The sequence below is a fragment of the Mytilus trossulus genome, chromosome 1, assembly GCF_036588685.1.
Source record: "Mytilus trossulus isolate FHL-02 chromosome 1, PNRI_Mtr1.1.1.hap1, whole genome shotgun sequence".
NCBI classification, from domain to species: Eukaryota; Metazoa; Mollusca; class Bivalvia; order Mytilida; family Mytilidae; genus Mytilus; species Mytilus trossulus.
Window position 1 is genome coordinate 112,525,979 of NC_086373.1, and position 18,306 is coordinate 112,544,284.

General features: G+C 35.1%; 1 protein-coding gene across 2 annotated transcripts; it reads right to left on the minus strand.

The window, feature by feature from the left end:
• Nucleotides 1-45: 45 nt before the first annotated feature.
• On the minus strand, nucleotides 46-17,952 carry LOC134698252 (prostaglandin E2 receptor EP4 subtype-like). Of its 2 annotated transcripts, none has more exons than XM_063560477.1 (3): nucleotides 17,832-17,952; nucleotides 15,694-16,653; nucleotides 46-2,689 (listed from the first exon to the last, which is right to left on the minus strand). In XM_063560477.1, exons 2-3 carry the CDS (start codon nucleotides 16,570-16,572, stop codon nucleotides 2,225-2,227), a joined length of 1,344 nt encoding a protein of 447 aa, XP_063416547.1. In that variant the 5' UTR covers nucleotides 16,573-16,653; nucleotides 17,832-17,952; the 3' UTR covers nucleotides 46-2,224. The 2 variants fall into 2 exon arrangements, with proteins under 2 accessions (XP_063416547.1, XP_063416549.1); XM_063560479.1 differs by lacking the exon at nucleotides 17,832-17,952 and adding an exon at nucleotides 17,376-17,437.
• Nucleotides 17,953-18,306: the final 354 nt, after the last annotated feature.

Below are 18,306 nucleotides of genomic sequence, written 5' to 3' on the forward strand. Positions count from 1 at the left end.
TACATCGTATTGAAAATGGTTTGCTCAATATGATAAAAGCAAAAGTTAAGTTTTCAGATTTTCTTTAATACACAAAAAACATTATAATATTCTTTTTTCTGTGACAATGGCAGTGAGCAATACAATATATGTTTAATGATGAATAACCATGTCTAATACTGTTGAAAATTCTTTAACATAATTTAGATAGAATAAAAAATGAAACAGAGAATATATATATATATATGAGAGACAACAATCAGACCAAAGAGCAGAAAACAGCCTATGGCCGCCAATGGGTCTTCAACGCCGCCCGCGCTCGGATGCTGGCTTCAGCTGACCCCTTAGCAACTAAAAAATATTGTATAGTATTTCAGACTCTTTCCAAATTCAACATATAAATTTAGGTACACAAGTCCTTGGCTTCTCCTTAGTTGACAATGTTTTCTCTGAGTAGCAATCTGCTCTATCACCCTCTCAGCTATGTTCTGTATGATATTATACTGTTGTAAAATACCCCGGCTAATCTTTCCATTTGGTTGGTTACCTTGTCTGGATTCTAAGCCCATAATACCCAGGGAAAGAAACGAAGATAAGAATGGTTCTATGGCGTCGTTATTAAGATGTTAAACACGTTGTTTCGAGTTAGGACAAACTTGACCACTGAGCAGTAGGACGAACTCGCCATGGTGTTATTAATAAGTTTTTCGACAAATTGTATCGGGTAAGAACAACATTGACCACTGAACAGTAGGATGAACTCGCCATGGTGTTATTATTAAGTTGTTCGACACATTGTTTCGGGTAAGAACAACATTGACCACTGAGCAGTAGGACGAACTCGCCATGGTGTTATTAATAAGTTTTTCGACAAATTGTATCGGGTAAGAACAACATTGACCACTGAACAGTAGGATGAACTCGCCATGGTGTTATTATTAAGTTTTTCGACACATTGTTTCGGGTAAGGACAACATTGACCACTGAGCAGTAGGATGAACTCGCCATGGTGTTATTATTAAGTTGTTCGACACATTGTTTCGGGTAAGAACAACATTGACCACTGAGCAGTAGGACGAACTCGCCATGGTGTTATTAATAAGTTTTTCGACAAATTGTATCGGGTAAGGACAACATTGACCACTGAGCAGTAGGACGAACTCGCCATGGTGTTATTATTAAGTTGTTCGACACATTGTTTCGGGTAAGAACAACATTGACCACTGAGCAGTAGGACGAACTCGCCATGGTGTTATTAATAAGTTTTTCGACACATTGTTTCGGGTAAGAACAACATTGACCACTGAGCAGTAGGATGAACTCGCCATGGTGTTATTATTAAGTTGTTCGACACATTGTTTCGGGTAAGAACAACATTGACCACTGAGCAGTAGGGCGAACTCGCCATGGTGTTATTATTAAGTTGTTCGACACATTGTTTCGGGTAAGAACAACATTGACCACTGAGCAGTAGGATGAACTCGCCATGGTGTTATTATTAAGTTGTTCGACACATTGTTTCGGGTAAGAACAACATTGACCACTGAGCAGTAGGGCGAACTCGCCATGGTGTTATTATTAAGTTGTTCGACACATTGTTTCGGGTAAGAACAACATTGACCACTGAGCAGTAGGGCGAACTCGCCATGGTGTTATTATTAAGTTTTTCGACACATTGTTTCGGGTAAGGACAACATTGACCACTGAGCAGTAGGACGAACTCGCCATGGTGTTATTAATAAGTTTTTCGAAACATTGTTTCGGGAAAGAACAACATTGACCACTGAGCAGTAGGACGAACTCGCCATGGTGTTATTAATAAGTTTTTCGAAACATTGTTTCGGGAAAGAACAACATTGACCACTGAGCAGTAGGACGAACTCGCCATGGTGTTATTAATAAGTTTTTCGAAACATTGTTTCGGGAAAGAACAACATTGACCACTGAGCAGTAGGATGAACTCGCCATGGTGTTATTATTAAGTTGTTCGACACATTGTTTTGGGTAATGACAACATTTACCACTGAGCAGTAGGACGAACTCGCCATGGTGTTATTAATAAGTTTTTCGACACATTGTTTCGGGTAAGAACAACATTGACCACTGAGCAGTAGGACGAACTCGCAATAGCGTTATTATTAAGTTGTTCGACACATTGTTTCGGGTTAGAACAACATTGACCACTGAGCAGTAGGATGGACTCGCCATTGCGTTATGAATGAGTTGTTTGACACATTGATTCGGGTTAGGATGGTGATGTGTTAATAACTCTGTTGTATTGGTGTGGTGCTTGTCTCAACAGAAGATAAACGTCTCTGTCCATTTCGCTAAATGAGCCTCTTCGAATGCCACTTGGGGTCGATGCCGTCAGAGTTGAGCGGCGACGCTCTGAGTCATAATATGTTGTAATATATGTAGATTCTGCTCTTGGACGTTTGACAGGGGGATCACACAAACAATGATAACAAAATATACAACACGTATCTTTCTCTATGTCAAAGGTAGGTCTCTGTGGTATAACGTCGGGTTCGTTTTGTTTAATACGACACAACATTTTAAAGCCTGATATCACTTTCCATAGCAATTCTCTCCGCAATAAAATATATACCCACGGGTCTAGAATTTGATTGAGTGACGCGAATCTAATCATGATTAAATCCAATCGAACATTTCGTGGTAACAGTTCTGTCTGGTTTATAATGACTCGTGCCTGAAAGTATAAATAATTAAGATTACAATAAAAAGTCATCAACATTTGATAAATTTTTGTACAAATAAATCGTTATAAACTTGATCAAACGTGGAATAAATTGTATGGCAATCCTCAGTTTGAAAACCTCTTGAGATACAGTGTTTGGTATTTAAACAGAAACCGTGATTTTACTTTAATTTTATGGGAATTATTTATAATCTCCGCGATTTTATTTTTGGAAACTGGGGCGAATAAGAGCAAAATAATCGCGACTGACCGTTCATTAGCAATGGTATCGACCAATGAGTTACTCGGGGCTGATTGTTTACTAACAGTGGTATCGACCAATGAAATTCTCGCGACTGATTGTTTACTAACAGTGGTATCGACCAATGAGATTCTCGGGACTGATTGTCTACTAACAATGGTATCGACCAATGAGATTCTCGGGACTGATTGTTTACTAGCAGTGGTATCGACCAATGAGATACTCGGGACTGATTGTTTACTAGCAGTGGTATCAACCAATGAAATTCTCGTGACTGATTGTTTACTAGCAGTGGTATCGACCAATGAGATACTCGGGACTGATTGTCTACTAGCAGTGGTATTGACCAATGAGATTCTCGGGACTGATTGTTTACTAGCAGTGGTATCGACCAATGAGATTCTCGGGACTTATTGTCTACTAGCAGTGGTATCGACCAATGAGATACTCGGGACTGATTGTCTACTAGCAGTGGTATCGACCAATGAGATACTCGGGACTGATTGTCTACTAGCAGTGGTATCGACCAATGAGATTCTCAGGACTGATTGTTTACTAGCAGTGGTATCCACCAATGAGATACTCGGGACTGATTTTCTTTTAGCAGTGGTATCGACCAATGAGATTCTCGGGACTAACTGCCTACTAGCAGTGGTATCCACCAATAATATTCTCGCGACTGATGATCTACTAGCAGTTGCATCGACCAATGAGATACTCGGGACTGATTGTCTACTAGCAGTGGTATCGACCAATGAGATTCTCAGGACTGATTGTTTACTAGCAGTGGTATCCACCAATGAGATACTCGGGACTGATTTTCTTTTAGCAGTGGTATCGACCAATGAGATTCTCGGGACTAACTGCCTACTAGCAGTGGTATCCACCAATAATATTCTCGCGACTGATGATCTACTAGCAGTTGCATCGACCAATGAGATACTCGGGACTGATTGTCTACTAGCAGTGATATCGACCAATGAGATTCTCAGGACTGATTGTTTACTAGCAGTGGTATCCACCAATGAGATACTCGGGACTGATTTTCTTTTAGCAGTGGTATCGACCAATGAGATTCTCGGGACTAACTGCCTACTAGCAGTGGTATCCACCAATAATATTCTCGCGACTGATGATCTACTAGCAGTTGCATCGACCAATGAGATTATCGGGACTGTTTGTCTACCAAGAGTGGTATCGACCAATGAGATTCTCGGGACTTATTGTCTACTAGCAGTGGTATCGACCAATGAGATACTCGGGACTGATTGTCTACTAGCAGTGGTATCGACCAATGAGATTCTCAGGACTGATTGTTTACTAGCAGTGGTATCCACCAATGAGATACTCGGGACTGATTTTCTTTTAGCAGTGGTATCGACCAATGAGATTCTCGGGACTAACTGCCTACAAGCAGTGGTATCCACCAATAATATTCTCGCGACTGATGATCTACTAGCAGTTGCATCGACCAATGAGATACTCGGGACTGATTGTCTACTAGCAGTGGTATCGACCAATGAGATTCTCAGGACTGATTGTTTACTAGCAGTGGTATCCACCAATGAAATACTCGGGCTTGATTTTCTTTTAGCAGTGGTATCGACCAATGAGATTCTCGGGACTAACTGCCTACTAGCAGTGGTATCCACCAATAATATTCTCGCGACTGATGATCTACTAGCAGTTGCATCGACCAATGAGATTATCGGGGCTGTTTGTCTACTAGAAGTGGTATCGACCAATGAGATACTCGGGACTGTTTGTCTACTAGAAGTGGTATCGACCAATGAGATACTCAGGACTGTTTGTCTACTAGAAGTGGTATCGACCAATGAGATACTCGGGACTGTTTGTCTACTAGAAGTGGTATCGACCAATGAGATACTCGGGACTGTTTGTCTACTAGAAGTGGTATCGACCAATGAGATTCTCGGGACTGTTTGTCTACTAGAAGTGGTATCGACCAATGATAACCTCGGGACTGTTTGTCTACTAGAAGTGGTATCGACCAATGAGATACTCGGGACTGATTGTCTACTAACAATGGTATCGACCAATGAGATTCTCAGGACTGATTGTTTACTAGCAGTGGTATCCACCAATGAGATACTCGGGACTGATTTTCTTTTAGCAGTGGTATCGACCAATGAGATTCTCGGGACTAACTGCCTACTAGCAGTGGTATCCACCAATAATATTCTCGCGACTGATGATCTAATAGCAGTTGCATCGACCAATGAGATTATCGGGACTGTTTGTCTACCAAGAGTGGTATCGACCAATGAGATTCTCGGGACTTATTGTCTACTAGCAGTGGTATCGTCCAATGAGATACTCGGGACTGATTGTCTACTAGCAGTGGTATCGACCAATGAGATTCTCGGGACTAACTGCCTACTAGCAGTGGTATCCACCAATAATATTCTCGCGACTGATGATCTACTAGCAGTTGCATCGACCAATGAGATACTCGGGACTGATTGTCTACTAGCAGTGGTATCGACCAATGAGATTCTCAGGACTGATTGTTTACTAGCAGTGGTATCCACCAATGAAATACTCGGGACTGATTTTCTTTTAGCAGTGGTATCGACCAATGAGATTCTCGGGACTAACTGCCTACTAGCAGTGGTATCCACCAATAATATTCTCGCGACTGATGATCTACTAGCAGTTGCATCGACCAATGAGATTATCGGGACTGTTTGTCTACCAAGAGTGGTATCGACCAATGATATTCTCGGGACTGTTTGTCTACTAGAAGTGGTATCGACCAATGAGATACTCGGGACTGTTTGTCTACTAGAAGTGGTATCGACCAATGAGATACTCGGGACTGTTTGTCTACTAGAAGTGGTATCGACCAATGAGATACTCGGGACTGTTTGTCTACTAGAAGTGGTATCGACCAATGAGATACTCGGGACTGTTTGTCTACTAGAAGTGGTATCGACCAATGAGATACTCGGGACTGTTTGTCTACTAGAAGTGGTATCGACCAATGAGATTCTCGGGACTGTTTGTCTACTAGAAGTGGTATCGACCAATGATATTCTCGGGACTGTTTGTGTACTAGAAGTGGTATCGACCAATGATATTCTCGGGACTGTTTGTCTTCTAGAAGTGGTATCGAACATTGAGATCCCTCAGTTTTATTTGTTAATATATGCAAAGAAAAATGCCCCGCTCAAGCTTTGAAAATAGAACGAACGGACAGAAAGACGAAAAGACAGAAGGACAGAAGGATGGAAAATCTGAAGGACAAACGGTCAAGAGTAATACTTTTAAAACGCATCCGTCGCCTACAGTGTGAGCATAAAAACGTCTCATGTTATTGTTCTTTTACTTATTTTATGAATTACCCACTTAAAATAATACAGACAACATTGTACAACGATATAAGTATGGCTGTAGATTACATAGTTTACATGAATAAGTAAACATATTAAAGTATCAAACACAAATTATCTTCCGTAATTGGACTTACACATGCTCGTCTGTGTGTTTTAAAGGTTTAATGAGATATACTATCAATTGATCTTTAAGAAAAGAACTACGTTTTCTGTGCGAGTTTATTGTTTATTTTAAATGTTTTTTTTTATAGTAACAGATACGAAATTGCCAAAAATATGTGAAGTGAAAAATGTAAAGGGGGTTTTAAAATCTCGTGACAAAACATCGTTGTCTACTCGTGATTAGCTGCAAGTATATCATGTGTAATAAGAATAAATATAATTGAAAAACTTGATACGACCTCAAAAAGATTTTCTGTTTAACAGAATAGCGATCAATGACACAAATTTACAAGAAGGACAAGTTATTGTGTAAATCTTCATAAAAGTCAACAAATTCACAGGTTGAAGAAATTCTGGGAATCTTATCTTAGAGTTAAACTAGTACGTTAAGTTATATAACATTGTATTTGTTTTGGAGTATATTTTAAGATCCGTTGTAAATTTCAATGAGACAGCATATCCTAATTTATTTGAAAGTTCGGCTACTTTTCTTTATAATGTAACAAAGTACAAATTTAGATTAAAAAGCAGAACAAATTAGATATACTATGGTGGTGTGTTCGTCTCTGGTAATTTCATTATAAATGTAAAAATAAGAAGATGGGGTATGATTGCTCACGAGACAACTCTCCACTTAGGTTCAATTGATGTAGAAGTTAACAACTAATGAACGTTTATTAAACGTATAAAAAGGTCAATAAGATTGCAAATTTTAATCAAATCATAATTAACATGGAGGTTGCCAGAAGCACGTTTCTTTTAAAAACAAGACTGAACAGACGTACTCGAGTTAAAAGATTAGAAATTTGAATTAAAGGGAGATAATTTCGTAGAATTCAACAGCTCTGGTCATAAAGTAAGGAGAAATGTGGAGCTCACTGAAAAACCCGCGTAGCAGGTTACTTAAAAGTATGCACCGCATTTCTTGTTATTTCAAATAGGCAGAAAAAAATATACATTCGTTAAAGTTTGATTAAAAAAATCCATTTTTATGGAGTAAATATTAATAAAAAACGTTGGTGACATCACGGTCACATTATAAAACTATGTATATGAGATGATAGACAAAATACTTTCAGCCAATCAGAAAACGTGTTACATTCAAAATTAAATGATATGACATTAACTTCTTTGCTTTTAATGATTATGTACCCTTGTGTTGATTCGATGCTTAACATATGGAAATTTTATAGAAAATCCACAGCCTTTCCCCTTATATTCTCATATTTGGCAATTCGATACTTGATAGATAAAGGATTATTGTATGCAGTGCTAGCAATTTCCTTAAAACATGTTTATAAATTAGATATTGGTTAAAACAAATATAAATATGGACAAATGCAGGTACGCCTTCTAGGGTCATGGAAAAACATGTGAGTAATCTTATGTTTAAAATTTTATAACAAAAAACTCTGTATTAAAGTCTGTGGATTTTCTACAAAAATCTTGGTTTTATTTTTGCCAAATTCTATTTTTCTACTAAATGCAATTAAACTATATATAAAATTGTTTTGCACGAATTTACCCCTGGGTATATGTACTAAGTATTCCATCTCTATCATTCACTATCTTTGTCTGTTTGGAAATTCCTTAATTGACAGGCCACATAAACCTTAATAAACTTATGTCTATATTACATTGTATTATTTTTTTTTTAGAAATCGTGCTTTCCTGTCGGGATTACGTTCACAAACAACATCATGAAGTGTAAGAAGATATGATATTGTGCAATGTTGTACAAAATTACAATATAAAAAATACAATAATAAAAGAGACATATGTCTAGGTTTCAAACTGTAAATAGGCGGATTGATATTAATCCCTTCTAAAACAGACACACTGGTTTTATTATAGAATAATTATAACCTTTTTGGATAGGTCAGTTTAATTGTGATAAATAGACCCTTTATTGAGCTAGATCACATATATAATGCCCCTACGTAAATTAACTAGTTATATTTAAAAAAAAATCTCTCCCAAGAAAAAAGTTTTTCAATTTCAGATTATCGAATTCGATCAATTTTTTGTTGAATGGATGCCTCCATTTATATTTTTTGTTGAATGGAAGCCTCCATTTATATTTTTTGTTGAATGGAAGCCTCCATTTGTATTTTTTGTTGAATGGAAGCCTCCATTTGTATTTCAAAAACATCTACAAAATTGAACGGCTTATACTATCATAGAAACAATAAAGTGAAAACGGGCAACTAAAGACACGAACTGACGGATAGACCCGCCAGAACATTGTAAAGACACGAACTGACGGATAGACCCGCCAGAACATTGTAAAGACACGAACTGACGGATAGACCCGCCAGAACATTGTACGAAATTGGGATTTGTAAAGATTTCATGTCAGAGATATACACTTTTTTATTCAAATTTCGACAAGAGCAATCATACTTTCACAATGAATACCTGTATTGATGACGAAATAAGGTAAACGTTGTGACCCATTTGATATAAATAACATGTTAAATGGTAAATGTGTTTTCTTACTTTTAGAAAGAAAATATAACATTATTGTTTTCAATCACTCGAAAACGTACATGTTGGAAGAACCAAACATGTTTTCTACATTGGAGCAAACGAAGCATCGGCTTAAAAGAAAGGAAAATTAACAATAGGAAAAGAAAGGAAAATTAACAATAAGAAAAGAAAGGAAAAGAAAGGGAAATTAACAATAGGAAAAGAAAGGGAAATTAACAATAGGAAAAGTAATTCCTGCATTCCTTTGATATGAAGAATACAAATGTTGATAACAAGGTATAAACAGACAATGGTCAAATTTGATGCTTGGTTGGGATTGCCTAGATAAATTTCGGGGAAAAACAGTTTTCCTTTAAATTTTACGATAAAAATATTGATACACTCTGAACTTCTTCCCCAAAAAGAAAGAAAAACTCCCAATAATCTCCAATTTAAAATAAAATGGAATATCTTTACAACGTTTGTTTGTAATATTTTTTTCTTCAAAATATCAATAACAAAAAGATGACATTGACACAACTCATGTGATACTTCAGAAATAATGCAGACTTAAAGCAGATGTATCGAATGACGTGACTGGCACCAGGTGGAGATAATAGGATCAAAGAATGCAACTTAAATCTCGTTCAATATCACGTTACAGTTTAAATGGACGAGAGTTTTAATCTTGAGAACATCTATTGTTGTTTCCTACATTGTTTTGTAGAAGGACATCTTTGTGCATATTTTATTATTGTATTGACTAAAAGATGTCCAACAGCAGATGTGTTTATGTCCACGTAAAGCCTTTTTGTTTTGTTATGGGTATTTTAAAATATCGGAGTCCAAAATACCTCTACATTTTTTACAAATTATCATGCATTCAGTTGTCTCTTAATGACACTTGGTTAACCTATGTGTTATTTATATGTTAATTAAGGAATTGTTTTTGTTCTAAGAGAGAGTAGATCGTCTCTTATTCAACATATAAATAGAGTACTAATTACTTCTTATTGGAAAACAATTACTACTGATGATTTTAGCTGTTAATGAGAGCAATAGTAATTCGGAGAATCCCTTACAACAATAGCATACGTTTTAGCAAATTGCGAAACGATACTGATATTATTTGCCAAAAATAACAAAAAAACGGGCCAGGAGTGTGTATCAACACACAATATATATATGCATAATTATATGAAAAACTACAAAGGTTGTTGCCTTCAAACCGTTTCTGTGTTCATTTTCAATAATTCAGGATTGTAAAGATTAAGAATCAATGAGTCTTAAATGATTTAGATGAATAAAATATTTAAATAAAATATAATTATATGTGTAGTCTCTCATGATTTGTTACAATTTATTTGTATAGTCCATAAATGGATTTTATGAAAATAAATCGCCATTTAGACAACTATACACTAGAGTAACAGTATGCTATAATAGTTCATATTACGGCTTTCAACAATGAGGAAAACCCGTACCTTACAGTAACATATAAGAGGCCCTGACATGACTTGATAAGAAATGATTCAAATCAAATACAACGGTCTAAAATATGACAAAACCATAAAGGAAAAACAGATGTGATAGACAACGACAAACATCGAACTACCGGCTCCTGGTGACATGTGACAGACACATACAGAATATGACGGACACATACAGAATGTGACGGAGCTAAATCTGATGCTTTTTGTTCTCAAATCATAATATTTAAAGTAAATCATTCGTCTTTAGAAGTAAGCGATTATATGAAATTGTTGAAGGTACACTTAATTCAAATATATATGTGTTGGATAATCATAATACAAATTATTCCAAGCAGTGATCATAAGTCAACGTTTGAAACTCCCTATTTGTTAGTCAATTCATGGTTTTAATTTCATGAGGACATTTAAATGGAACCCCCTTTTTATATGACTTGTATGTCTTTGGGCCTCTTTTAAAAACACCGTCTGTATCTGCGCCTAACTATTGAATAATAGGCCCGGACCTTCAAAAATAGAATAGGGTTGTTTCAATAAAAAATAAAAATAGAAAGGCTTTTAAAAACACATATTTCGTGAAAAATGCGGCTTCTAATCGATTAAGTTTTACTTATTAACCTTGTAAAAGCCAAACTGGACGTATCTGTTATAGTAACTTGTATCAGAATGACTGTCTAGTAAAAACTTAGGACTATGTTGAATTCATTTGCTGGCTTTATCACGTCAAAAAGATAAGAATGGCCTTCATATATAAACTGACTATAGAAAATCTTCTTGAACACTTGTTCGACGCAAAAGTTAGTGAATCATTTCATTCTGAATCATTTCATTCTCCTATACTATATGGAGCTTTTTTTATTATTGCTTTTTGCTTTGAACATGTGTTCATGTCAGTTAACTGCTAGTAGTCTGTTGTTATTTATGTATTATTGTCATTTTGTTTATTTTCTTTGGTTACATCTTCTGACATCAGACTCGGACTTCTCTTGAACTGAATTTTAATGTGCGTATTGTTATGCTTTTACTTTTCTACATTGGTTAGAGGTTTAGGGGGAGGGTTGAGATCTCACAAACATGTTTAACCCCGCCGCATTTTTGCGCCTGTCCCAAGTCAGGGAGCCTCTGGCCTTTGTTAGTATTGTATTATTTAAATTTTAGTTTCTTGTGTACAATTTGGATATTAGTATGCCGTTCATTATCACTGAACTAGTATATATATGTTTAGGGGCCAGCTGAAGGACGCCTCCGGGTGCGGGAATTTCTCGTTACATTGAAGACCTGTTGGTGACCTTCTGCTGTTGTTTTTTTATTTGGTCGGGTTGTTGTCTCTTTGACACATTCCCCATTTCCATTCTCAATTTTATCATGAAGATTTACTTGTATTTTTTATATGAAGGCATTTTCAAATCTTTTAGAAGCGATAACGCCATCACATGAAGTGTAAAATAAACCTACAGATAATTATTATCAGTTAACATCGTTCCAACAAACAATACAAATATCATGTCCGAGCAAAATATCAATGGAATCCAGAGACGGCACAGAAACTACAACAGAATAGTGAACATGGTCGCTTAAGAGAAATAAGTCACAAAAAGGTCGACAAAAGTTTTCGTCATTGTTTTCTTAATTACTTATTTGTTGATCGTGTCTTGCTAATCTTTTTTTTAAATATTTCTTTAGTTTCCTCTCTTATCTATTTTTATCTTCTGACAATTTTGAAGAACAACAATTTGTAAATCTGGCAAATGTCATTTTGCTAATTTGATTCGATTTCTACATGAAAATGACCATGTTGGCTCTGTACGCGTACAACAATAGCAAGTCAATGCTGGAGACTTTGTAAGGTGTGTCATTAAAAAACAATATCAGAGACCAGTGCCAGTGAGCTTACGATAAAAGTTGCTTATATCATAGATTTATTGTACATCTATGTGTTTATATACCTCCAATCTTCTTCACATTTCCCTGTACATGTCGTTAAATGATATTGGACACCAGGTATGTATAACATCTGTTCAAATCGCTGAAAAAATCCCCTCCTAAATTATTGAAAACTATCATTGTGCATTGACAATAACATCTTGGTGTAAATTACATACACCCATTAGAGCTAAAGTCATCAGCGTGTATCTAATACAAAGATTTGATATTATATTATGTAAGTCAGTCAACGATGTTTATGACAGGGTAATGTGATATGACATGTAATGCACATCATAGATTTAAATCATATTTTACTTATGAATCTGATATCTAAATGTAATAAACTTTCTTAAATTGTATGAGTATTTGTATGACTTGCAAATAGTCCTGACATTTAACATGCAATGAATTTAATAAACAACTGTCATAAAGTGTGAGGTTTAGCTAGCCATCATTGTATTAATAAAATGCTGGTTATAAATAAGGAATTTGTAAGTTCTTTTTCCAATCGTTTCGTTGATTGATATATTCGAGCTTTAAGCTTTCTGAGGTTGTATGGTCTTCTTCCTATTTTAGGTGACGTTGGAGTGCGTTATTTTAGTCAACCTTGGAGTGCGTTATTTTAGTTGACCTTGGAGTGCGTTATTTTAGTTGACCTTGGAGTAGGTTATTTTAGTTAACCTTGGAGTACGTTATTTTAGTTGACCTTGGAGTGCGTTATTTTAGTTAACCTTGGAGTACGTTATTTTAGTTGACCTTGGAGTACGTTATTTTAGTTGACCTTGGAGTGCGTTATTTTAGTTAACCTTGGAGTACGTTATTTTAGTTGCCCTTGGAGTACGTTATTTTGTTGACCTTGGAGTGCGTTATTTTAGTTAACCTTGGAGTACGTTATTTTAGTTGACCTTGGAGTAGGTTATTTTAGTTAACCTTGGAGTACGTTATTTTAGTTGACCTTGGAGTGCGTTATTTTAGTTAACCTTGGAGTACGTTATTTTAGTTGACCTTGGAGTACGTTATTTTAGTTGACCTTGGAGTGCGTTATTTTAGTTAACCTTGGAGTAAGTTATTTTAGTTGACCTTGGAGTACGTTATTTTAGTTGACCTTGGAGTGCGTTATTTTAGTTAACCTTGGAGTACGTTATTTTAGTTGACCTTGGAGTGCGTTATTTTAGTTAACCTTGGAGTACGTTATTTTAGTTGACCTTGGAGTGCGTTATTTTAGTTAACCTTGGAGTACGTTATTTTAGTTGACCTTGGAGTGCGTTATTTTAGTTAACTTGGAGTGCGGTAATTTAGTTGACCTAGGTGTGCGTTATTTTAGTTGACCTAGGTGTGCGTTATTTTAGTTGACCACGGAGAACGGTATTTTAGTTGACCTTGAGTGCAGTAATTTAGTTCACCATAGAGTGCGGTATTTTAGTTGACCTTGAAGTGCTGTATTTTAGTTGACCACGGAGAACGGTATTTTAGTTGACCTTGGAGTGTGGTAATTTAGTTGACCTTGAAGTGTGGTAATTTAGTTGACCTTTGGGTGCGGTAATTTAGTTGACCTTGGAGTGTTGTAATTTAGTTGACCTTGGATTGTGGTATTTTAGTTGACATTGGAGTGCGGTATTTTAGTTGACCACGGAGTGTGGTAATTTAGTTGACCTTGGAGTGTGGTATTTTAGTTGACCTAGATGTGCGTTATTCTAGTTGATAACGGAGTGCGGTATTTCAGTTGACCACGGAGTGCGGTATTTTAGTTGACAACGGAGTGCGGTATTTTAGTTGACCACGGAGTGCGGTATTTTAGTTGACCACGGAGTACGGTATTTTAGTTGATTTTGGAGTGTGGTATTAAAGTTGAACTTACAGCTTAGAGTGCTGTATTTGTGTAATCATTTATTAAAGCAGTCAATGGATAATGGATAATACATATGATAATAACATACATATTTTGATTGTGTACTTTTAAACAGGAAACTATAAAAAAATGTAGTTAACAAACATGTTTTACGTAACTTGATGTAAAATAACCATCCTTAAAAGCAAATTAATTTTTTGTTTTGTTTAATGTATGGCAAAAAAAAACCACAATATAAATCTGACAACTTTAACAAATAAACTGGGATAATACTTCAACACTTTAAAGTTAAGAAATTTACCATTTTAATGTTATTATGATAGCAATATTTTTTTAAGCTCTTAGTAGGAACAAGTTAGATCGAGTTAGGAAAGCATGTCTTTTAGCACATTAATACATTTACCTTGAGAGCTTACATGTATATGTTGAAAAAATAATCCAAACAAGAGTCGGTATTTAGAACAAATCGGGTTATATTCCAAAGTACATAAATTATGGTTTAAGTAAAAACACCTATCGAAAAGTCATTCTCTTGAAATGTAAGTACAAATCTAATCCTTCGTAGCGTCTATTATCATAAACATAGCTGAAACATTAAGTTCAGGGCCGAATCCATGGTAAAAAAATGGGGTTCCTACCAGATGTCACAATTCAAATGCATTGATCGTTCAAAAAAAGGGGGTTCCAACACCCGGAACCCCTCCCGTGGATCCGCCACTGAAGTTTTTAGAAACAAAAACATACTATCTGCTTTTAGAATACCATTCGGTCTGGAAAATACTAATCATATATTTGCCGATGCAAGCTTTGTTTTAAGAAATAGTTTCAGCTTTAACCAGCAGATTTGAAATGTTAGAAAAACAAACTCACAGCCAAAAAAGCTGAATGACAAAAACTGGCCGTCCTACATTCTTGAATAACATATATAATAGATCTATATATATTTTATGTAATGTTTTCTTTTATAAATACAAGTGAAATCTTGATTCTGGTCAGAAGCTTGCATGTGACCAGACATAATCCAAATGTCATTGTATGTGTGGGTCGGTCTTTTTTAAAGAAAATTTTGGTGTTTTTACTTGATAAATTGTGATTGTGTCCAAGACCATTTCTTTATTCTTATAACCACTAGTACATAGATTTTTTTTCTGTTATATTTAATTTTGTATAGGTTAATGGTCGGATTACAGTGCATAAAGATTATGATTGCATTTATTATTTCCATGGTCCATTTTATACAAATGAAATTTAGAGGGTAAAACTATAATAAATATCTAATATAACTTGAGATTCCCAAAGGTTTTGAATAACAAAAAAGAAAGATAAACAGAAAAAAGCGTTAATATTTGCTATTTATACAATTAAGACACCAAGAAAAGTAGAATTATTCCATTTTCAAATAATAATATAAATTAAAAAGTAAAGTGTCTTCTAAAATTACTATAATTATATACATTTATATCAATAGAAAAGTAAAATGTTAACTGTAATGACATACTCACCATGAGAGGCATATAACAAGTACTAAACACTATAGTAATCCCTACTAGTTGTACTAACATCTGACATTCGGTGAATCTTTTAGAGTAACTAAAATAGTTTCTTCTGCTATTTCCTGACAGTAGACATTGGCGACGTCGACTTTTTATAAGAGTACATATCACAGTTAAATTACAACAAGCAGTCACAAAAATAATCACAGTTGCTAATATAGCAAATAAATAGTTGAATGCTTTGTCAACAGGTTCTTTTGTATAATAGTCGAAGAAACACCACGTCCTTGGGTACTGAAGCACTACATTGCCAAAACCCATAAACGGTAGAGCGGCCATGAAAGCTGCTAAGGTCCAACAAAATATTAAAATCACTGTAGCATGTTTTGTAGATTTCCTGGCATTGTATATAAGTGGATGTTTTATACATACGACCCGTTCTATAGACATACTACATACAATCAACATTGTGGCATACCCTGCCATTATCATTACATATCCGAAATAATTACACATAGCCGTTCCGCCTATCCATCGGAAATTATTCACATATACCGCTATCACAACGGGTGATGTCAACGTTGTCCCTAATAAGTCAGTCACACATAGACCGGCTACCAATCTGTAAAATATAGTCCTTCTTTGTTCTGGTCCGGATCGAATTAAGACGATAAGCGCTAAAATATTTCCCAAAACCCCTGCCCCAAACATTATTCCAGAATTAATAACTGTATTATTTTTCTTTGAGGAAAAGTCTGATCCGTTTGTTATATTTGGTAGGAAAGCTGACGTCTGCGGACCTGTACTTGTATTCCCCATGATGATTTGTAGTGAATGATTATAACTACTCTCGTTCACAGAGGTGTAATGCATACCGTTAACAGGCATAATTTATTTAAATCACTTCAGTAGCTCCAATGGGAATATATTACCATCACTCTTGAGAGAAAGTGCCACCACTCTTTTCACCTGAAATCGTAATTAGAGTAAATGTAATGAAGTATTCAGTTTATTATTTAATTATTGTCAAGATAATACATAATTCACCGGAGAACAGTTGATTCCTATCTAATTCCGACTGAACTCCTGTAAATCTGTGGGCCGTATAATCTATGGATTTGACCGAGGAAAATCATTATTTCGCTTTGTTAATCTGTGGTGACAATTTCACTGGTTAGCAATCAACACTTTACCTTAATTAACTAAAAGATCAATACCTGATTCTAATGAGGGGGAATAATAATAAAAAATACCGTTTGGTAAACAATCATTATATAGTTCTATAGGACTATATTTTATATTGATGACAGATCTGACAGTCTTTTATTTCACTTAAAAACCCTGTCGTAATAGATTTGAGTGGATATAGATAATCAATCAGATTAATAAGTGATCATATAATCTATGTATTTAAAAAAAATAAAGAGTTCGGTTTATATATTAAAAGATTTCTATATTCACAGACACAAAGCTATAATAAATGGATTAAGAATCTTAAGATTACTTAAATGAATCAGGATATTAATCTTAACCCTAATTTACAGTTAACATGGGTAACAAACGTACGTAACACATTTTATGCAGGTTAGATCTCCATGAATTTCTTACCTAACCTGAAAAGTAAAAAAAGATAACAATGTCACCCTTGTCATAGTCAAATACATATGTGTTAATTACAATAATGTACGTACTTTTTGTACACATCTGATGTGCTTACTATCTATCATCGTTAAATACATTCATACAAATAAAAGTTTATACATGTAGCTGGCGTACCGTGACATTTTATTTCCGTATTTTTAAGGTGTTGGGTTTTACCTTTTTAATATTCAATTTTAGAGGATGGGACATAATAATATTCAACAAGACTTCCGTATGACCATTATTTCGTTTTTGTCTATGCTAGCTGTGTCAACTGGAGAAAAAAAAGGGGGGTGGGCTTCAAAAGAAAATAAACACTAAGTCTACTTTGACATGGATTCATGCGATATGTCCAAATGATATTTACATCGTGTAACATCTGCATACCAGATAAATACGACCTCAACAATGTTGACAAAACAACAACAACATGTGTTTTACATAAACAGTCGTATGTATATAAATCATTGTCTCAACAAGGTATAATCTTATTACTGTGGACTTACCTCATCACCAGGTACAATGTTAGGTGGTCCATTATGAAGGAAGTATTCACATTAAATAAATCTTTAAAAAAAATCTTTAAAGATATAATCGATTGGTTAACTAAATAAAAGAACAAGTGCCCGCTTGGTTACGTAATTGTCATAATAGTACACCAAGAATGTTAAGTTATTTGCTTAAAAGGAAAGAAAATAGTAGTTAAAGCTACTATAGTTACTTATTGTTACGGTCTCCGGGGCACGTGGCAAAATATTTTACATACCATCAAATATTTATTTAACTACAGAAGCAGGTATCTTGTAGTTTCATTGAATGAACAATCTTATATTTTCATATAGTACTATATCAATAAAGACTATCAATATTGACATCACTGTTTACTAAATACATATTTACCAGGTAACATACCGGCAATAACTAAGCACATGTCAACCTGCTTAAATCCTAATTTATAGAATTAGTGTTACGTAAAGATTA

Excerpts from the sequence above, each read along its gene's own strand:
- LOC134698252 (XM_063560477.1), bottom strand. The coding sequence starts at position 16,572 with ATGCCTGTTAACGGTATGCATTACACCTCTGTGAACGAGAGTAGTTAT. Across the intron at positions 2,690-15,693 it reads CTTGTTATATGCCTCTCATG|GCACGAGTCATTATAAACCA; the intron begins GTGAGTATGTCA and ends TTATACTTTCAG.